This window comes from Salvelinus sp. IW2-2015, linkage group LG22, assembly GCF_002910315.2.
Source record: "Salvelinus sp. IW2-2015 linkage group LG22, ASM291031v2, whole genome shotgun sequence".
NCBI lineage: Eukaryota > Metazoa > Chordata > Actinopteri > Salmoniformes > Salmonidae > Salvelinus > Salvelinus sp. IW2-2015.
This window is the reverse complement of record NC_036862.1, coordinates 26,016,291-26,039,853: the sequence shown is the minus strand read 5'-3', so window position 1 is coordinate 26,039,853 and position 23,563 is coordinate 26,016,291. Positions and strand designations below refer to the sequence as shown.

The window sequence follows — 23,563 nt, the reverse complement described above, 5'->3', positions numbered from 1 at the left end:
GAACTTAAGATATGCTTAGAGAACATAGAGATGTAGAGTGTAGTGTAGAGAACTTAGAGATGTAGAGTGTAGTGTAGAGAACTTAGAGATGTGTGGTGTAGAGAACTTTGAGATGTAGAGTTTGGTGTAGAGAACTTAGAGATGTAGAGTTTGGTGTAGAGAACTTAGAGATGTAGAGAGTAGTGTAGAGAACTTAGAGATGTGTAGAGAACTTAGAGATGTAGAGAATAGTGTAGAGAACTTAGAGATGTGTAGAGAACTAGAGATGTGTTAGAGAACTTAAAGATGTAGAGTGTAGAGAACTTAGAGATGTAGAGTGTAGTGTAGATAACTTTAGATGTAGAGTGTAGTGTAGAGCACTTAGAGATGTGTAGAGACTTAGATATGTGTAGTGTAGAGAACTAGAATGTAGAGTATAGTGTAGAGAACTTAGAGATGTAGAGTGTAGTGTAGAGAACTTAGAATGTGTAGAGAACTTAGAGATATAAGAGTATGTAGAGAACTTAGAGATGTGTGGTGTAGAGAACTTAGAGATGTAGAGTGTAGAGAGAATAGAGAGTGATTAGTAGTAGAGAACTTAGAGATGTAGAGTTTAGTGTAGAGAACTTAGAGATGTAGAGTATAGTGTAGAAACTTAGAGATGTAGAGTGTAGAGAACATAGAGATGTAGAGTGTAGTGTAGAGAACTTAGAGATGTGTAGAGAACTTAGATATGTGTAGTGTAGAAGAACCTAGAGATGTAGAGTGTAGTGTAGATAACTTAGAGATGTAGAGTGTAGTGTAGAGCACTTAGAGATGTGTAGAGAACTTAGATATGTGTAGTGTAGAGAACCTAGAGATGTAGAGTATAGTGTTAGAGAACTTAGAGATGTAGAGTGTAGTGTAGAGAACTTAGAGATGTGTAGTGTAGAGAACTTAAGATGTAGAGTGTAGTGTAGAGAACTTAGAGATGTGTAGTGTAGAGCTTAGAGATGTAGAGTGTAGTGTAGAGAACTTAGAGATGTGTAGTGTAGAGAACTTAGAGATGTAGAGGTGTAGTGTAGAGAACTTAGAGATGTGTTAGTGTAGAGAACTTAGAGATGGGTGTAGAGCACATAGATATGTGTAGTGTAAGAACTTAGAGATGTGTAGTTGTAGTGTAGAGAACTTAGAGATGTAGAGTGTAGTGTAGAGCACATAGAGATGTAGAGTGTAGTGTAGAGATGATAAAATACATTTGTAACATATTAAATGATCAGACATTTAACACAAGAGGGGGTGTTTCATTTTCATGATCCTGTGGCTAATGGAGAGAAATGTCTGGTTTCTGAGGTTAAAACATTTCCATTAAAGCTTGAATAATGCTGCTGACCTTTAGCTGGAATCACTTCAAATAATGGGAAAAGGCTGCTGTGACAGAATTATGAAGACAAAATGCTACATGCTAATAAATTAGGTCCTGTTCTTGAACATGCCTATCAATTTCTCAAATCAATGTCAACATCCAAAGGCTGTGTCTGATATCTTAACATGTGTGGAGTTGAGCTATGAAAAAAAGACTAATTCAATCAGGATCACTAACAACTACAGTACATCACTCACCACATCACAGCTAATTGTGATTAAATACACTGCTCAGCTTCAATTGAGGGACCAAGGGGGTACAATATTTAAGAAATATCAAAAGCTCTGGATCTAGAAGCTGAGTTGAATAGAGGATTTTGAAGCAAAACTGAAGTACAAATACAAAACTATATCCACACCAGGAGTAACAGTGCAGGACCAAAGGAATTACTACTGTCACAGCACAGAGTAGGGAAAGGATGGTAACCACCTTTATGGGTTGAACCGTGTTAAAAGTTCTTGACAACAGAAATATCAGGTAAAAGACGATACAGCTCATTTAACATTGATATATTTTTATTAAGACAAGTACTCTTCAGATTTTTTTTGTAAAAATGTTTTATGAACCAATACAAAATATGTATGGGAACATGAGGAAACCTTTCTTTACTACACAGAAATGTTGCCCAGGTACAGAGACACTAAAGATTTGACCTCAAAACAACTAACTGGGGCAATGAACCAACCAAAACGTTCTAGGCATCAAACATGTTCTCCATCCAAACATCAAAGAAATGTTGGGGGTTAATCAGAAAACTTAACCACTGCAAATATACCACCTGTTGTTTGAAAACATCTTAAAATGTGACTGACATGCATCCTACTCAGGGTGTTAATACACCATTAGAGAGTATCTAATGCTAGCTAAGGCTCTATTCAATCCGTATTGCAGAAGTTCAGCGTTACAGCGTGATTGAAATTGAAAGGGAACGTTCCTGCGTTAGCGGAGACTGCATTCACTGTAAACGATGTATATGTCAGCTCAATCGGAAATGACCTTTACATTTATGTTGCACAATCTGTAACAATACAGATTGAATAGAGCCCTTAGTCTCCATTTTGTTTGGTGATTACTTGTTCTTTATGTCTGGGGAAAAAACAGACGATACATTTTACTGTGGATATAAGGTTTTATAAATAACAACCCTTGTATTTTAGTGGACACCGACTGTACAAGTGATATTGTCTGATTAACAACTCTAGTTCTTTCATTGTGAACTACGTCTATACAAAATAATACGTAACATTTAACAGTGCACCATATATTAAGAACACAACATATACAACTGAGAAAAAAAGATATATCTTGTGATTTTATAACTTTCTGAAATGTGTAGTATTCTTGGGGGGCCTTCGCTTTGCATTTCACCTGAGATGCAAAACACAAGATTCAACATGAACCTGAGAAAGTGGAAACACATGGACTACATATCAAATACACTCAGTGGCCAGTTTATTAGGTACAGTCATCTAGTACTGGGTCGGACCCCCATTTGCCTTCATATCAGCCCGAATTCTTCGGGGCATGGAAACGTTGCTCAATTGGTATCAAGGGACTGAACGTGTGCCAGGAAAACATTCTCCACACCATTACACCACCGCCACCAGCCTGTACCGTTGACACCAGGCAGGATGGGGCCGTGGACTCATGCTGCTTACACCAAATACTGACTTTGCCATCAGGAACCTGGATATGCAATGTTTTTCTACTCCTCAGTTGTCTAGTGTTGTTGATCGAGTGCCCACTGGAGCCGCTTCTTCTTGTTTTTAGCTGATAGGAGTGGAACCCGGTGTGGTCGTCTGCTGCAATAGCCCATCTGTGACAAGGATCAACGAGTTGTGCGTTCTGAGATGCCGTTCTGCAAATACTTTTTTTAAACCTTTATTTAACTAGGCAAGTCAATTAAGAACAAATTCTTATTCACAAAGACGGCCTACCACTGTTGTACTGCGCCGCTATTTGCCTGTTTGTAGCCCCCCTGTTAGCGTGCACGATTCATGCCATTCTCCTTCGACCTCTCATCAACAAGCTGTTTTTGTCGACAGGACTGCCGCTGACTGAATGTTTTTTGTTTGTTTCACCATTCTCTGTAAACCCTAGACGCTGTTGTGCGTGAAACGCCCAGGAGGCCGTCCGTTTCTGAAATACATACCATGCTCAACGTGACTCGCTCTATGTAGGAGCAAAACCATTTTCGTGAATGGGTGGCGTACCCAATAAACTGGCCACTGAGTGTATACTGAAAACAAAAACAACACTTCATATGAATCTCTACAGCGATCACTTCAATTGTATCCAGAATAAACATTGATGATTAACAAAACAAAAGCAAGTTCAGAACTAATCGATAAGCTTTGAGATTAATATTGATTTGCAAATTTCTATTTGTTATACTGGTATCGGTTATGTTCTGCATCACACTCAAGCAATTCAAATTAAATAAACATCAGATTCCCATGGCTGTTTCGCTTGTTTTACCTTTCCTAAAAGTGTGGTGAGCCTTGACCACAATTACAGTACATACCTAATACAATAACCACATAAATACAACCAAAATGTATTTAGTAAATAAATTAAATAAACTATTTCGCCTACCTTGTAAATTGTCAACGGACAGAAATAGATCACCCGTAAATAAAATAATTAATACTACTTAGCTTGTTTGTTATGGGGAGCTGTTTTTCAATAGAAGCTGCCATATCATTCAGTTACGATTCCAATTATTTATACAACCTGAAAATAACTCTGGCTTGTTATTCCAGTTCTTAGTACTGACTGATTTATGACTTACATGTGAATAGAGAGTGAGACTACCACTACTGGTGTAAGGTAGCAAGAGATTCATATACGAAGATATAGTATGACACTGTTGACATCGTACTGTATACCCTTTAAATAAAGGAAGGCACTGAATTTAGTCCTTCACTCTTTTTTTTCCGTCACCATTATGATATATTTAAAAGCAAAGTAAGGCAGTGGCTGTCCTTTTTTATTCATGTATTTGGAGTTGTTTTGCCAGTCACACCGATATATCCAATAAATCCATTGACTAATGCGCCATGGAAAAATAAAAGCAGGAACTTCAATATGCATTACAGGGATTCCACAGCAATCTGTACATTTACTTCAAAAGCGGAAACATGGCAGAAATGGAAACCATGCTACTCATTCCCCATTCAAAACTTCTAGGGGATCTTCAATAACTTATTATTCACAGACACCATTAGGAATGCTCATTGAGCAATAACCATTAGTGTTCTGTTACATTTCTAATTTGAAAACAAAACATGAAGTAATGCAACAATTATATAAAAGTGTATCCTAATATCCATAAACTATACAATGGCAGTCAAAATAATACATACAGAATTGTGTACTAGCTAATGTTTGAAAAATAGAGACAGAAGATTTTTTTATTAGACGTCATTACAATTAAAACATCTTCAATATAAAGTATAAGTAACATATTTTCTTCCCTTTTCATACTGAGATACAGTATATTCCTCTCAATAGCAACCTGAGCCAACAGACTAGTTAAAGGAAGTGTTGATTCCCCAGCTGGCAGCCTGCGGCCCGAATTTGGCCCGCGGGTGGTTTTATTTGGCCCCCCTAGTTTTCTGAGCATAAAATGAAAAATATTTCAAATATATATATTTTGGTGGGGGGGGGGGGGGGGGGGGTTTCATTGTTGGACATAAGACTGACTATAAAAAATTCCAGGAAATCAGCTTCAAGTGATTTTAATTTAGAAAATTGGATCCCAATTAGCAATAGGGGGATGATTAGGTGGTCATGATGGAATGTGGCCAGGTTGGGAATTTAACCATGACACTGAGGTGAACACCCCTACTCTTACAATAAATGCCATGGGATTTTGAATGACCACAGAGGCAGGAGACCCGTTTTAACATCCCATCCAAAAGACGGCCCCCTATGCAGAGCAATGTCCCCATATGTAAACAAAGTTAGAAATTATTATGTTTTAGTGAAATATTATTATTAATATTTTTGTGCTTCTTGCGGTCAATTTGCAGTCTACAATTCTTATTATGTTCCGGCCTCCCAACTATCCGCTCAAGAAGAAATTGGCCCGCGGCTGAATCTAGATGATGATCCCTGGCCTAAGACAGCAATAAAATAGGGTTTGAAGGTCCTTGTAAGGTTTCTAAATATACATTCAATATATTAAATTCAGTATATAGTAACACAATTGAACTTGTTTTATCTGTAGAAGAGCATTATTTCAACTAGAATTGAACCTGTGTTGAAAATACTGGGTAATATATGCACTGTATTTACACACATGTACAAGCATTACTATTACATTGGTCATTTACTGATCATTGAGGGTATGAGTATGATGACCCAGAGTAAACCATATTGTGACCTTAACCCCACACCAGGTGACCTCATTAAGGGATTTGAACCTCTTAGCGTAACAGTTAAGACAACAACTCAACAAGTCTTATGACCATGGCAGCAACTTCAGTCTTTTAACCACAAAATGAAAATAAAAGTGATGTTTCAGGATGTCTGATACAGCAGGAGAGGTTATGATTGAGTTAAGAGGGACAGTATAGTTTGATATTGATAAGAGTTGTTTACAATAGGTTTCAGCTGGAAATTACTAAAATGTATTGTTGGCTGCTTCTACAGTACACAGCATAGAGAGAGACACAGAGAGCGAGAGAGAGGGTGCTTCTAAAAGCCTGGTACACAAGCTAAGATGGAGCTGCAGGACAACAAGAGAAGAAGTGCTGTGTCATCTCCTCTAAAAGATAACTGCAGCAAAAAAGAACTGGTGCAGTCAACAGGTTTGGGGTGGGGAGGACAACAATTACGAAAGAAATAGAACAAGGCACAAAATTGTCTGTAAAATAATTGAACTGTACAGAATGGGACCCAGCAGTTCAGGAGAGGTTGGATGGGAGAATCCACGACAAAGCAATGAAGCCTCCAACTGCTCATCCACTCTAATCCTCCTCTAGAGTTCTCATCATTCTTCTCCTCTTCTCTTCTCCTTTCCCCACCTCTCATCTTTCCTTCTCAGCTGCACCAGTTCGACATCCCTCGTTACCCCCCCTCCCCCCACCCCCTCTGGCCCACTCAGAGTTAGATATAGTGCTCCTACAGGACGCCCCCCCCCCTCAACATAACACCCCCATGGCCTCTCATCATTAGATGTAGTACTCCTTCTTCTCTTCCGTGTTGTTGTGTCCCCCCTCTGCATTAATGATGGCCGTGTCTGCATCTGCTGCGTCGTCTGCCCCTTTGGCTTCATGTGTGAAGTAGGTGCCTGCAACYAATAAACAAATTRATGAACACCCCTGTTGGACTRAAATGYATGYTAATGKATCRCTKCAGCTAGTCCACRTCTAGGTCTARGAATTATCAATGATAGTGTACACCAGTTKATCTCAAGKCAGTGGAAGCATTGTAACAGCCAGGGGACCCAGGTGAGCCGTTATACCTTTGTGTCTGGCGAAGTAGCGCCCCAGGACGATGAGTGCACAGAGGATAGCGAACATCACCACGGCAACCACGCCTCCGATGACAGCGTGGTCTATCTTCTGTGGCGCTCCCTCGCCAGCTCTGGAGTCTGGAAACAAGCCAATCACAGCCTCTTAAAACAATGATCCCCAGACCCCTTCTTTGAGCCAATACGAGCTATCAGAGCAGTGACTGCCTTCTGATTAAATCACAGAGCAGGAGACCGGCAGTAGCATAGTAATGTACAGTGTACTCAAAGTCACAAACACTTTAAGAAATCGGGTAACATTTGCAGCCAGAAGACAAACTACATTTGTCAACTTCTACATAGAACCTACTATAGATGTCCATGGTCAAAGAGTGACCCACTCAGGGAGGTAGCTGTGACTCAATACAGAGTGACTACTGTCGTATTCAATACAATCCCATTAGAGCTATTCTGTTGAAGGTGTCTTTTTCAACAATGAAGGACAACAATGCATTGTACAACGTGAAGCAGTGGAGTGTTTTCAGTTCAAATCAACATTCAAATGTATGATTAACCTCCTCCCACTCAGTCACACCTTCTCTTCCCTTCCTTCTGTGACTGTAGAACAGAATAGCCCACTTCATTGCGGTTTCATTACTTTTTCTGCATACAGTTGAATTGCACTTCTGAATGATATTATTCAAACTACCAAATGCAAGTCTAATGTATATGTATGTGTGACTTAATGACCACTTCAGACCCCATGGCCATTCAAACTGATACTGCACTGCCGTGAATGAGGCCTCAATTTTTGCCTATCTTTATCTATGTAATTTATAAGTGATTAGTCATTGTCTGTGTGTGGCAATGGACATTCACAACAGGATATGTACCATGTCAATGCATTTGTTCTCTCTGCTTTAAAATAGAATGAAATCTGGCGAACTCTATGACACTGTATCATAATTCCAAATACCTCCTTATTCTGGGAAGCTAGAGCTTCTCCTCTCCAAAAAGTGGTTGTGTAAAATGTTCAGAGACTGTTACATAAAAATGATATACTTGACATACCCCACAATTTAAACAGAAACATTCCAGGGAACGGTAAAATATACTCTGATTTAAGCGGTAATATCAGGAAGTTATAGACCTCAATCATAGAGAGTAGACACAAGCACGTAATAAATCTGGCCCGGTGTGCTGTCCCCTCTCGCAGAAATACATTTCCCCCCCAGGAACCCACAGTGGATCGTTGTCCACTGTTTAGTCCACTGTTTACTGTTTAGTGAGATTTATACATCTTCTAGCTACAAAAGAAAACGGCAAGGCATTAAATCTCCAAACTTTCTGAATTTTCGGCACTTGAGGTCTACAGATTAAGTGGGGATCTGTGTCAGTTGAGACTGATGGAGGAGTGAAGAGGAGAGGTGAGAGAAGGGGTGTTACTTTACTACCTGAAGGATAGACTCCATTTCCCATCAGTCCCCTCCAATCATGAACTGAAATTGGATGGTTTTGAATAAAGATTATGATTAGGAGAAAGGACTTTCTTTCTGAATGCGAATGATAAAAGCCTAAAATGTCTGACATCCTTAACTTGAATAGAGAGTAAAGACACGCTTCATTGGCATTTCCTCTTCAAAATGGACTTACCTCCACCAAGCAGAGGCAGAGCTCACATACTGTAGACACAGACTAGAGTCTCATCTGCTGCTGCTGTTGGTTGTATCTCAGGCAGGATGAGCTGAGCTGAGCAGAGCATAGCTGTTTGTTTCCAGTATCAGGGACATCTGGTAGCACAGCACAGCACAGCATGCTCCCTGAGGAGAGGGAAGGGCCCATGCTCCATGCTAATGAACATCAACACGCTAAATGGACTGAGCCGAGGAGCCTTGTCATGTCCCCTCCCTCCCTCCTCGCCCCGCCCTGCCCCGGCTCACCCCCGGCTCAACCCCCCCCCCCCCCCCCCCCCCCCCACCCCACCCCTTCCATTTGACACCTGAACCAGACAAACGTCTGGGAGCACAACCAGCCTGCCACAGCACACAGAGGGAAATGGAGCTGGTTTATTTTCACACAAAGAGGTGGGCCTGTCTAAAGCATTGAACGTACCTAAAAGGTATCACAAAATATCAACTGGGGACTGTAAAATCTATTACCCATCTCTAATGTCCAATGGCTAGATGAATGACAGATCTGTAACGGAATCATCCCACACTGTTGCCCTGTCTGGAGTCATTCAATGTTCTGCCTATTAGTTCAGAACCACATTAGCGGCCCTTTTATGCCTTGCACGTAAACTAAATAGAATTTGATTATGTTTATAATATGGATTTGCTCTAACATTCGGCCTTTCCCTCCCACATAGTCCTGCTATTGGCTGGGAAGCTATGACATGCCCACACCTCGGTCCTGACAGGATGTGGCTGGGAGCTATGACATGCCCACACCTTGGTCCTGACAGGATGTGGCTGGGGAGCTATGACATGCCCACACCTTGGTCCTGACAGGATGTGGCTGGGGAGCTTTGACATGCCCACACCTTGGTCCTGACAGGATGTGGCTGGGGGAGCTATGACATGCCCACACCTCGGTCCTGACAGGATGTGGCTGGGGAGCTATGACATGCCCACACCTCGTCCTGACAGGATGTGGCCAGGAAGCTATGACATGCCCACACCTTGGTCCTGACAGGATGTGGCCGGGGAGCTATGACATGCCCACACCTCGGTCCTGACAGGATGTGGCTGGAAGCTGTGACATGTCCAGACCTCGGTCCTGACAGGATGTGGCTGGGAAGCTGTGACATGTCCACACCTCGGGCCTGACAGGATGTGGCCCGGGAGCTATGACTTGCCCACACCTTGGTCCTGACAGGATGTGGCTGGGAAGCTGTGACATGCCCACACCTTGGTCCTGACAGGATGTGGCTGGGAAGCTGTGACATGCCCACACCTTGGTCCTGACAGGATGTGGTTGGGGGAGCTGTGACATGCCCACACCTCGGTCCTGACAGGATGTGATTGGGGGAGCTGTGACATGCCCACACCTCGGTCCTGACAGGATGTGGCTGAGGGAGCTGTTACATGCCCACACCTCGGTTCTGACAGGATGTGCACAGCCAGGTGAATTTATGGGGGAATAAAGAGGATTTGTGGCCGATGCCCACGTCGGTCGGCACAGCACTGACATGTGCTCTGCTGGAGTGGAGGGGACAAATGCTTTATGGTTCCCTCTCTCTCTGTGTCTGTTCTGGAATGACTAATTACACATAGCCAGGTCACTGGTGGAATAACCTAGCAGCCTCGCACTGACTGACTTGCTGACTTAGCGACTGATTGACTGACTGACTGACTAACTGACTAGCTGACTGGCTTAGTGACTGACTGACTGACTTCGTGACTGACTGGCTGACTGGCTTAGTGACTGACTACCTGATTTATTGACTGAATGACTGACTTGGTGACTGACAGACTGACTTAGTGACTGACTACCTGACTTATTGACTGAATGACTGACTTCGTGACTGACTGGCTGACTGGCTTAGTGACTGACTGACTGCCTGACTTATTGACTTATTGACTGACTTAGTGACTGACTACCTGATTTATTAACTGAATGACTGACTTGGTGACTGACAGACTGACTTAGTGACTGACTACCTGACTTATTGACTGAATGACTGACTTGGTGACTGAATGACTGACAGTAACTGGGGATCAGTTGTGTGTATCTCTGTCCCTTGGCTGATTACATTGAATATTGATTTCATTAGTGATACTGGAACACACTCTTGCGAAAACAGGGAGGCGGTTTGTATGCGCACTGTGGATTTACAGATGTAATTACACACATTTAATTGCAATGCTGACTCTTGTGAATTGATGGAAAAAGCTCATGACATATTAGGCAAGGGGGAAAATTCAATCTCACCCTCAATAGAAATACAGTGCATTCGGAAAGTATTCAGATCCCTTGATTATTTCCACATTTTGTTAGGTTACAGCCTTATTCTAAAATGGATTAAATCAATAACAATTCTCAGTAATCTACACACAATACCCCATAATAACAAAGCGACATCAGGTTATTTGACATTTTTGCAAATTTATGGAGAAATAAAAAACAGACATACCTTATTTAGGTAAGTATTCAGAACCGTTGCTATTAGACTCGAAATTGAGCTAAGGTGCATCCTGTTTCCATTGATCATCCTTGAGATGTTTCTACAACTTGAGTCCTTGAGAAGTTTCTACAACCTGCGGTAAATTCAATTGATTGGACATGATTTGGAAAGGCACACACCTGTCTATATAAGGTCTGACAGTTGACAGTGCATGTCAGAGCAAAAACCAAGCCATGAAGTCGTAGAGCTCCAAGACAGGATCGTGTCAAGGCACAGATCTGGGGAAGAGTACCAAAACATTTCTGCAGCATTGAAGATCCCCAAGAACACAGTGGCCTCCATCATTCTTAAATGGAAGAAGTTAGGAACCACCAAGACTCTTCCTAGAGCTGGCCGCCTGGCCAAACTGAGCAATCGGAGGAGAAGGGCCTTGGTCAGGGAGGTGACCAAGAACCCGATGGTCACTTTGACAGAGCTCTAGAGTTCCTCTATGGAGATGGGAGAACCTTCCAGAAGGACAACCATCTCTGCAGCACTCCACCAATCAGGCCTTTATAGTAGAGATGGAAGCCACTCCTCAGTAAAAGGCATATGACAGCCCGCTTGGAGTTTGCCAAAAGGCACCTAAAGACTTTCAGACCATGAGAAACAAGATTCTCTGTTCTGATGAAACCAAGATTGAACTCTTTGTCCTGAATGCCAAAGGTCACATCTGGAGGAAACCTGGCACCATCCCTACGGTGAAGCATGGTGGTGGCAGCATCATGCTGTGGGGATGTTTTTCAGCGGCAGGGACTGGGAGACTAGTCAGGAACGAGGCAAAGATGAACGGAGCAAAGTACTGAGAGATCCTTAAAGGAAACCTGATCCAGAACGCTCAGGACCTCAGAATGGAGCAAAGGTTCACCTTCCAACAGGACAACGACTCTAAGCACACAGCCAAGACAATGCAGCAGTGACTTCGGGACAAGTCTGAATGTCCTTGAGTGTTCCTGCCACTTGAACCCGATCAAACATCTCTGGAGAGACCTGAAAATAGCTGTGCAGCAACGCTCCCCATCCAACCTGACAGAGCTTGAGAGGATCAGCAGAGAGGAATGAGAGAAACTCCCCAAATACAGGTGTGCCAAGCTTGTAATTTCCACTTTTAAATTTCAGACTTGATTTATCAACCCCTACAAAAATGTTAAATGATTATAATCCACTGTACAGGATAAATATGGCAAAGGCAGGCTGGACTTAATTGAATTGAGCCTTAGATTTGAAAGTGTTTTGTTGAGGTCAGTTCATAGAGTGCAGGCATAATTTAGGGCTGTGAGGTCAATCCTTTATGTGTTGTTTGGAACAGGGGTGCAACTTTCACTGGGGACGGGGGCTACTCTTTATTTGACTGATGTAGCTAACAAGGTAACAGCTGTTATATAAAATAAAAGTATTTATTCTCAGTGCTGAGCTAGTAGTGTAACTGACATGGAACGTTAGCTAATGTTTCATCCCCTCTCGACTGAAGTTATGTCTGAAGAGAATGAACTAGCTAGCTAGCTAGTAGCTACCACAGCCTGTTCAGCTCTAGCCTCTAGCTATCTGTCAGGTAGCAGCATTTAACAGCTGGTGTGTGTATGGAAATGTTTTGTTGCCTTTTTGTCCCGTTTCAACAGAAGTAAATTAACTGTGAATGGTAATCAGTGAATGGATACAAAGTTCCATCTTGAGTTGATTGGTAGCTTACAGTTTGGAATCTGGGAATAATGGTCATTTCAATTATTGAACCATTGATTCTATTATTGGATAATATCATGTATATATCTACACAAAGGTCATTCTTTGTCATGCCTCATTTGAGCAGGATCAGATGGTGACAGGGGTTTCAGCAGGGTCAGGCAACCAGCGAAGACAAGTCTGTGACGGCTCTGAGGTGAACTTTGCAGATACAACACTGCATTCTCTTTGCAGCAAACAATGGACAAGCCAGAAGCTTCAAAGATTTTAACTATTTTAAGAAAGTCTGACAAACCTCTAAAGTTGAATTCCCGACGGTATCAAGGGTTGATAGAGGCTTTTCCCGATGACACAAAACATGACAGACAAAAATGTGAAGAAGACCTGGGAAACACTATTGATGAAGATGAAAGCATACAGATATGTTTGAATGTGCAGTCATGTTCATATAATCTCAGACATAAATTACTGCAAGTTAAGACCATCCATAGAACATGCCAGTGAAAATGAATATCATGCACTCAGAAATGAAAGTCCTCTGCTGGAGGTGTAAAACACAAAAGGAGACATATTTGCATATGTTATGATCTTGTCAAGGCTGGCTGAATTCAGGCTTCTCCCTGTTTCTGATTGCTTGGAAATGTTGATACTGGAGACTTATCAGAAGAAACTGTGTAACCTAGCATTTATAGCGGCTAAGAAAAGCATTGCCATTAATTGGAAGGTTGGTTATCCTCCCAGAATGTCACAATGGACGGCAGAAATGTCAAGTTATGCATCGTTAGATTTAATTTATTACAAGATTAAGGGTATATACTGTGAAACATTCAGAACGTCTGGGTGCCTTATATGGAATACTGTATGACAAAAGGGGTCTGTATTGAAAACATCCCATTTTTTTAGTTGAGCAGTTGCAAATAGATCTTTTTTTTCATGGCACACGAGACAACTGTCTGATCTGCGCCTGTCTGAGTGGACTAATCCATTGAGGAGGCCGTGGTCCACGGTCCAAGAATATGGGGATTGTGGCTCAGATGCACAAGTACGGCTCTCTCCAGAATTCGTGGATATTCATTGTTTCATAACTTCATTGTGTGCATTGTTTGCTGTGTCTATCAATTCCCCATTACATACAGTACCAGTCAAAAGTTTGGACACACCTACTCATTCCAGGGTTTTTCTTTACTTTTACTATGTTCTACATTGTAGAATAATAGTGAAGACATTAAAACTATGAAATAACACATATGGAATCATGTAGTAACCAAAAACGTGTTAAACAAATCAAAATATATTTTATATTTGAGATTCTTCAAAGTAGCCACCCTTTGCCTGTTACAGTTTGCACACTCTTGGCATTCTCTCAACAGCTTCATGAGGTAGTCACCTGGAATGCATTTCAATTAACAGGTGGGCCTTGTTAAAAGCACATTTGTGGAATTTCTTTCCTTCTTAATTGAGCCAGTCAGTTGTGTTGTGACATGGTAGGGGTGGTATACAGAAGATAGCCCTATTTGGTAAAAGACCAAGTCCATATTATGGCAAGAACAGCTCAAAAAAGCACAGAAACGACAGTCCATCATTTCAAGAACATTGAACATTTCTTCGAGTGCAGTGACAAACACCATCAAGCGCTATGATGAAACATCCTCTCATGAGCCGCCACAGAAAGGAAGACCAGAGTTACCTCTGCTGTGGAGGATAAGTTCATTAGAGTTAACTTCTTGCAACTATAGGGGGTGCTGTTCCGCATTAGCATATTTGTGTCTCCAAATTAAACTGCCTCGTGCTAAATTCTTGATCGTACAATATGCATATTATTGTTATTATTGGATAGAAAACACCTTCTAGTTTCTATAGAAGTTGGAATTTTTGTCTCTGAGTGGTACAGAACAATTCTACAGCACTTTTCATGACAGGGTTCAGATTTCAGAAATTTTTACCTCTGATCTGGGGTCTGTTATAAGGCCACAGTGAATGCTATGAAAGAAACCGACACTGCCTACGTCTTCCTCTGGGTGTCTGTACGTCATCACGTTTTCAATGAAATCGATGGACGTTCACAGCCATTATAAATGACAAAAATGTACAGAGACCCCCTTCTCAACGTGCGCCTCAAGCGTGAAGGCCATCGGACCTGCCTCGTTCCAAATCGTTTTCTAACCAGCAATATTTCTCCGGTCATGTTTCAGTCGTTATAGTTGTTAAAAAACATCATAATGTAGTGAATTTGAACGTTTTATAGGCAATTTATATCCGTTTAGTGCGATTCTGAGGAATTTATTTTTCGTGCACTCTGAAAGTTTGGACACGTTTAGGGTGTCGGTCGTTGGTGGTGGACATTTCGAAGAACAGAGGACATCTATCGACCAAAAGACGTTTATAACATAGAAAGGATACATTGCCCAAGAATCTGATGGAAGAACAGCTCAAAGTAAGCAATATTTAAAATGATAAATCGTGTTTCTGTCGAAGTATTTTAAACGCATATTTCGCCATTTTGTTTGGTATAGCTTCACTTGGCCAACCCTGTATTGAAAAGTAAGGATAATTTTAAAAATGTAAATCAGCGTTGCATTAAGAACTAATTTGTCTTTCGATTGCTGTCAACCCTGTATTTTTAGTCAAGTATATGATTAGCTTTCAATTAAACTAGATCACTCTGATAAGATGACGTCAGACATATTGAGGCTTGATTTCCTAGTATTTTATTGTGTAACCACGTTTTGTATGGCTAAATATGCACCTTTTTCGAACAAACTGTATATGTATATTGTAAATGATGTTACAGGAGTGTCATCGGAAGAATTCTGAGAAGGTTAGTGAAAAAATTAATATATTTTGGGGTGATTACGTTATACGCTCTTTGGCTGGAATCGATGCTCTGGTAACTTTTGCCACATGTGGTATGCTAACTTATCGATTTATTGTGTTTTCGCTGAAAAACGCTTAGAAAATCTGAAATATGGTCTGAAATCACAAGAACTGGGTTCTTCCATTGCTATGCTTTGTCTATTTTTATGAAATGTTTTATGATGAGTAAATTGGTCATACACGTTGCTCTATCTAGTAATTCTAGTCGATTTGTGATGGTGGGTGCAATTGTAAACTGTTGATTTCTACCTGAAATATGCACTTTTCCTAACAAAAACTATCCTATACCATGAATATGTTATCAGACTGTCATCTGAAGAGGTTTTTTCTTGGTTAGTGGATATCAATATCTTAGTTGAGCCTGAATTGGTGATAGCACCTGAAGGAGTAAGAAACTGATGGAGTTAGAATAGTGGTGTATTTTGCTAACGTGTTTAGCTAATAGATTTACATATTTTGTCTTCCCTGTAACACATTTTAAAAATCTGAAATGGTGGCTTTATTCACAAGATCTGTATCTTTCATCTGGTGTCTTGGACTTGTGATTTAATGATATTTAGATGCTACTATCTACTTGTGAAGCTATGCTAGCTATGCTAATTAGTGTGTGGGGGGTGTGGGGGGTGCTCCCGGATCCGGGGTAGAGGCTCGTGAAAGGTTAACTGCACCTCAGATTGCACCGCAAATAAATTCTTCAAAGAGTTCAAGTAACAGACACATCTCAACATCAACTGTTCAGAGGAGACTGTGAATCAGGCCATGGTGGAATTGCTGCAAAGAAACCACTACCAAAGGACACCAATAATAAGAAGAGACATGCTTGGGCCAAGGAACAAGAGCGATGGACATTAGACTGGTGGAAATCTGAGATTCTTAAAATTATTTTTTAAAAGATTTTTGGTTCCAACCGCCATGTCTTTGTGAGAAGCAGAGTAGGTGAACAGATGATCTCTGCATGCGACGTCCCCACCATTAAGCATGGAGAAGGAGGTGTAATGGTGCTTTGCTGGTGACACTGTCTATGATTTATTTAGAATTCAAGGCACACTTAACAAGCGGGGCTACCACAGCATTCTACAGCGATACGGCATCCCATCTGGTTTGCGCTTAGTGGGACTATCATTTGTTTTTCAACAGGACAATTACCCAAAACACACCTCCAGGCTGTGTAAGGGCTATTTGACCAAGAAGGAGAGTGATGGAGTGCTGCATCAGATGACCTGGCCTCCACAATAACCCAACCTCAACCCAATTGAGATGGTTTGGGATGAGTTGATGACTGCAGAGTGAAGGAAAATCAGCCTACAATTACTCAGCATATGTGAGAACTCCTTCAATACTTTTGGAAAAGCATTCCAGGTGAAGTGGTTGAGAGAATACCAAGAGTGTGCAAAGCTGTCTTCAAGGCAAAGGGTGGCTCCTTTGAAGAATCAAAAATATAAATATATTTTGATTTGTTTAACACTTTTTTTGGTTACTACATGATTCCATATGTGTTATTTCATAGTTGTTATTCTACAATGTAGAAATAGTAAAAATAATGAAAAACCCTTGAATGAGTAGGTGTGTCCAAACTTTTGACTGGTACTGTATATCACCAGTAGTAACCTACATTTACCGTTAATTCCCATCATTACTAATCTGCAATATTTGTTAGGTTACGGTAATTTCTGTTAATGCATTGAATATATTATTATTACAGTCATTTAACGTCCTCATTGTTGGAGTGGACATGTGTTTTGCAGAATGCACAACCTATGCTATACTTTTGGAAAAAAAGTTTTTGTTTATTTCTTTCCATTTCGAGTTTTGTCAATTTATTCAGAGTTTTGTGTTTTCTTCACCTCAAACAGCACGTAAATGAAGTCTGTTTTTATAATCAATTGAGAATGACAAAAGTACCTCAAAGTATTTGAAGAATATTTCCAGCTCTCTCCCTTTCGATAACCACTTGGCAAGAAGGTGAAAAATGTAAAGCTCTGATCCAGTGGAAACATCATAAAATACCTGATTACTTCTAATCCCTTGCACTAATAGCCTACAGCTGTGTCTGTCCCGAGCTCATTGGCGCGGAATATTTAATTGTTTATATTTGTACATTTTCTCCCCAATTTCGAAACCCAGGCTGTAGTGACGCCGCAACACTGCGATGCATTGCCTTAGAACGCTGTGCCCCTCGGGAGGTCGGGCCCAGAATATTTTATACAATGCTTCAAGTTTGCTAGCACGACTTTCTGAGCGTAGCCAATGTGATTCATAGGATATTTATTTTTATCAGGATATTTTCTACCTGCAGGCTGCAATGTTTATGTATTGGCTTTATGTACGCTATTTTTACATAGTTGGCAATGGCAATAAAAGTTACTTTTAGATTTGTATAATTTTCATTTAGATAGAATGTAGATTTACCACATGTAATGATTTTGAGATACAAATACTTAAAAAGGTTCCCGACTGCTGGTGTAGCCTATTACCGACAACTTCAGGAGCGTAATTCTGTGAAGACCAGCAGCAGCGGGAGAAAGTTATTTTCTTCTGGTTAGGCTATCTTGATCTCTGACTCCCTCTTGAGTAATTTGTGTGTCTTAATTATTTAATCAAACAGCCTGCTAGAGATTCAGAGACAAACTTGCTTTATCAATTCTGAACAAAGCAGTGAAGATTCGCAGACTCAACCATGACATTTTATGGAGGTGCGAAAATACAGTTGAAGGACTGATGGCAACATATAACATCTCTGAATGGAGAGTTGACTGTGAACTCTGGACCATGGGATGTTAGCAAAAATGTAGTTTGGGAAACTTTGATTTGACAAAACAAGCTTCTCAACTACACACAAAAGGATACTGAATGCTGCCTGCTTCTACCGTGTTCCTTTAAAGTGTTTTTCTGGGGAAGGTCATGGCTAAGGAAAGTGATTGACAAGCTAATGGAAAATATATTCCAGTGCTCTACCCTGCTCTCACAGTAGCAGCTGTACCACATGTTCCGGTGGACAACGTAACCAAGACTCTAACCTCCTCAGAAAGAATATTAGAGGAACTGAGTTCTCTGAACTTCCAATGCCGTATATTGTTACCCTTTGGAGTGTCAGCAGGTAGACAAACTAACACACCACTTCTGGTTAGACATTCTCCTGCGGTGCATGTCAACCTAAGAATGTTGAAAGGGTTCAAAATGGGTTTTGAGGAATATTGAATCCATCTGTGCCTGTTTTCCTTTTTTACCTCAAATATTCCCAAATATGATCTTCCAACATTAGCTGCTCAAGATCTGAGAAAAAGTTGTAAAGTTTCCAAGTTAAATATCCATATTTCAAGTTAAAATCAGGCCATATGAGAAAACCATCTTCATTTAGTATGACACTCTTTGAACATCCTCATCCTTGCACAATACAACCTAAACACCCCTGGGGACCAATTAGAGTGGACTATTGTACAGACTAAATTGGAGCTAGTGGCTAATTTTCTCCTCACATAAATGGATTTATTTTTTGTTGCTAAATCAAGAAAGCAAAGCACACCCATTATAAAGGGAACCAATCTGCTAATCTGAGTCAACATCATTTGCAAATCAAATAAGCATTTAATGTTAAGCCTCAAAGGCTAATGATATACAAGTGTTAAGTGTTTGCATTAAATGTTTGACAAATTACCAAATGTTTGATAAACAATGAATTAACGCACACTAACTGTCTGAATCAGTAGTGTTAGAGCCAGGCTTGATGTGCATTCTGATTCAAGCCTGGCTCTAACACTATTGACTCAGACAGTTCATTTATTGTTAATCCCTATACAGTGGAAACTGACCTATTGCCTCTACCATTCACCTCTCGTTCATATACAGTATATTTCATTATACACTAGTATGACTTTACTTCAGCCCTAAATGCGTACATAATCATAAGGTGCCATCTGATTTCAAAGGTGCTAAACCATGTGGGTGTATGTATCCAAAGGATTCACTCAGTCAAAGCCGTGAACAGCTGAATCATTCACATGTCTTCTTGCTTCTGTCTCAGCACCAGGAGAATCAGCATAATAAAGTCACACTCTGGTCTGCCTGCCTGCCTGTCTGTCTGCTTGTCTGTCTGCTTGTCTGTCTGTCTGCAGAGCTATCTTTGGCAGTGCTTCAGCAGCACAATGAGGTGTGCCGAAGTTAGGCACTGTAGCGTTTCAACGTCAGAACGTGGAAGACTTCTCACTTCCACTGTAGCCCATTAACTCAGTGACATATTCAGGCTTCAACACTATTTAGTGACACCATGTAGCCTCGCCTTGGTGTGGTTGGTAACACTTAACATGGCTATATTTTCTAACAGATAGGACTTAGCTCATACAGTAAGATACTGTTAACCATTCTGTTAACCACTAACAAGTATTACTGTTTATAATATTGTTACGCATTGTTATGACAGTAAAGACAGTTCAACACTTTGTAGAACATTTGCTAATGTTTGCACTGAAGATTACATGCACAGTTTGAACGCACGCCCACGTACTTTTGGAAGATGAAGAAGCCATACTCCATAAGACAGTGATGAAACATATGAGAACACACAAAAACAACTGTGAAAGTATCAGCGTCCACTTACAGTAAGACAGCATACTTTCTCTAGTTTCACTCCAATACATTTCAGCTATAGTCAATAACAATGAAATTGCCTCACAAAACAAAGAAGAGGAGAGAAAAGTCAAGGTCAAGTGTTCCATTCATTCCTTATTCTTAGTGCCAGCTAAACTCAGATTGACTCATTCATTGTTGATGAAAGGTCCTTCCCTGGAGTAGGATCAATTTAGCTGGATGATAGTGGATACGCTGTGGTGGGCTAGCATCCTTGCAGCATACAAACACAGGCTTGACGGAGATCTGTGTGGTAGCAGGCAGCATGACTAGTGGCCTATCTTTGACGCTGTATACATACTATACATTTAGACAATATAGAGCCTGCAGCTGGACGGGGAACTGTGGATACCCTGCATGTGGAGGACTTAGTGCTCCTCCAGTCATTGAGCCTGTACATCTGGATCAGTTGTTAAACCACAGGGTTCTGGAGATCTCATTTAACTGAACAGGATACTCAACATTTACTTCTTACAGTTAATTTATTCAACATGCACACCGGCACAATGTACAGTACAGGAGCCCTGTCAAGTGTTTTGAGTTTTCAATAGAGATCATTGTGAATGGTGAGAAGTGTTTCTGTCCAGATGCTTCTCTACTCTCTCCAGCCAAGGCGAGGTAAGGAGGGGGTTAGCAGGAGATTACCCAGGATATGATGTCCCTCCCTGGGATCATCTCTGAATGTTTGACGAGTGAGGGCTTTACCTCAGCAGACTGCCTTTATACCCCTTGAGATGTAGAATCAGAATGACTACTACCCCCTCACCAATAGGATCCAGCCTGCCAGCACAATACCAGAAACCACTCTGTTTAATAATGCTGGTTGAAAACTATTCACACCAGCTCCTCCATAAAAGCCATGGTGCCTGGAGCATTGCATTAGGTTAGCAAACCAATCAGAGAGGCAGCACTTATTAATTAGGATGGGCACTGTACTTGTTTGTGTGCCATTTTATAATAGTAAAAAATATTTTTAAATAAATTCCCCATACATGTGTGAGATGGAAGACCTTCAGGAAAAAGACGATTGGGTAACCCCTGCACTCTCAATCTCTTTACTTTAAAAAGGTTAAAACAGTTGCTTTAAAACCTACTTTTTAATGCACTTCACAATAACCTTCGGTTAAGTAAATGTTGGTGTACATATAGTTGACAGTATAGCACTGAAAAGAGGTTAGGCTTTATCACACCCATGACACAATGCATTCATAGATTGTGGCTCATCTCTCCCCTGAACTCTGCAGGGACTTAAAGTCCCTTAGTCCTACATATTTTATATAGGAACACTGAAAAGCTATAATTGAACTCTCCAAGCACCACCTTCCTTCGCTTCCTTCCTCCTTCCTTCCTTCCTTCCTTCTTCCCTCCTTCCCTTCTCTCCTTCCTTCCTTCCTTCCTTCCTTCCTTCCTTCCTTCTCCTTCTCCTTCTCTTCCTTCCTTCCTTCCTTCCTTCCTTCCTTTCCTCCTTCTTCCTTCCTTCTCTCTGAGATAGAGCAGTAGCTACAAAACGTGGAGGGCTGGCCAGCTCTACACCAGAGATGTACAAACGACTTTGTGTTTCATGCTTTACCATGGCATTTGCTCCTCCTCAACACAAAACCATATTTAGGCCTTGAACCGCTGGCTCTATAGCCTGTTGCTAGGCTACACCAAGGAAATGCAAAGAAAAAAAGAAAACACTTATCAAGGAGAGAAAAATCTAGCAGGGCATGAAAGCATTACACTGTGGAAATGAAAGCTACATTCTACATGAACTGGGAGCCACACAAAGAGGAAACGGTTCATAAAACAACTTGTTCAGAATGGAACCCCACAGAATGTTTCCCTTAGCTTCATAAAGGGAAGTGGAGAGGCCACATGGAGGGATGGCTGCGTGTGTGGATCAATGGAAAATGGCAGCTTGAGAGCTGTATGTTTACACATTCATTTGGATAACACCATTCACACACATCACAGGAGCGCACTGTGTGGTGCTCAGGGCTGGGAGGAACTAGCTTAAGTAGTCCTCGATTTGTTCCTAACAGGAATCCCTGTGAAGTCCAATGAAGAGTTATCTAAGTACAATGTAAAGCTATGGTACATGACATTATATTTCAATCTCTATGGGCCTCAGGCTTACAAGGATATTCTGGTCATGACACTCATGTTACCCTCTGTTGCGAATGTACGTTTTATACTTGAACAGAGGAAAATGCCAACAGAAGGTGCGGTTCTGCAGCTTAGAGTAATGCAATGTGACGCTTTGCAGGCCAGGTTAACAAGGCCCCTGTGACATGGTATTTAGAAGAGTAGTGAACAGCAAGAAAGCTCTATTACATCCTACCAGCATGCACTGCAGAAATCATGTCAAACCCCCGTTTAAGTCCTGTCTCTCGGAAATCACTGAGGAGTTATGAAAATGTCTCCGCTGCCGCATACAGTAAGCTGTAAGTGAAGAATAATTGGTATACAATGAAAAACACAACACACCATTTTAACAACCACCTGTTTTTACGAATTGCATTCTCACTGTAAGTTGGCTGACACCCATGGGAGTTGAACCCCAATACTATAACTACAGTATCATCTGTGATTCTCTGTAGAGACCATATAAGATCATTCAACAGTCTCCTCAGAGTTTTGTCCTAATCCAAGGACAAATATAAAACTTCAGACATACACATGTAGGATCTTTTGCGCCAGTTTGCTACAGCAGGAAAATAATCCTGCAGCAACAGGACATGTGAATTAATATATAGATTATAATTAATGAAAAAATGAAACAATTCCAAACTTCCGAAGCCTTTTTAAACTTCGAAATACACTACAGGATGAAAATGTCCTGCATTGCATGAAAGTTCTCCTGCAACAAGGTGATCAAATTAAGATCCTACATCTGTATAAAAGTACAAATACTGGGACACAGTATAGTAGCATGTCATTGATACAGAAGATCCTGTACAGAAAAGTTCACCCCTCTTCTGTGGTGTGAAATATTCCAAATGCACAATAAAAAAAAAACGTAGAAATAGGGGCTAGACCTCCTTCATATCACAGACCACTCACTCACCTTGTAGACCTGATTGTGCAGTTGATGAGACACTCAGACTCTCTACTCCCTCTACTCAGACACACAAAATGGCCTCCGGAGCTTTCCAGCACCAGCATGAAAGGGACCTGATTACTTCTCTAGTGCCTGAGTGGAAATCAAACAGCCCATACTGTACCACCACCCACCACCACCACCACCTCCACTGTAGGAGCCTGCGGTGTGACATGCCATGGGACATGTACTGTACGTATGGTACATCTTGATGGGCTGGCTTTGAATGAATTGGGATGACTTCATGTTAGCTCTGGAAGTACATTGTCAGCTATGCAAGTGCATTTGCCCCTTCCC

General features: G+C 41.1%; 1 protein-coding gene across 4 annotated transcripts in view; it reads right to left on the bottom strand.

Moving 5' to 3' along the window:
* Window positions 1–6,490: 6,490 nt before the first annotated feature.
* Window positions 6,491–23,563, bottom strand: part of LOC111949887 (cell adhesion molecule 1) — a 179,865-nt gene continuing 162,792 nt past the window's right edge. For all 4 annotated transcript variants that reach the window (XM_023967220.2, XM_023967222.2, XM_023967221.2 and 1 more), the window contains 2 exons: window positions 6,855–6,983; window positions 6,491–6,680 (listed from right to left, as the gene is read on the bottom strand). In XM_023967220.2, coding sequence (XP_023822988.1) covers window positions 6,562–6,680; window positions 6,855–6,983 — 248 coding nt within the window. In that variant the 3' untranslated portion in view covers window positions 6,491–6,561. The remainder of the gene's footprint in view (window positions 6,681–6,854; window positions 6,984–23,563) is intronic.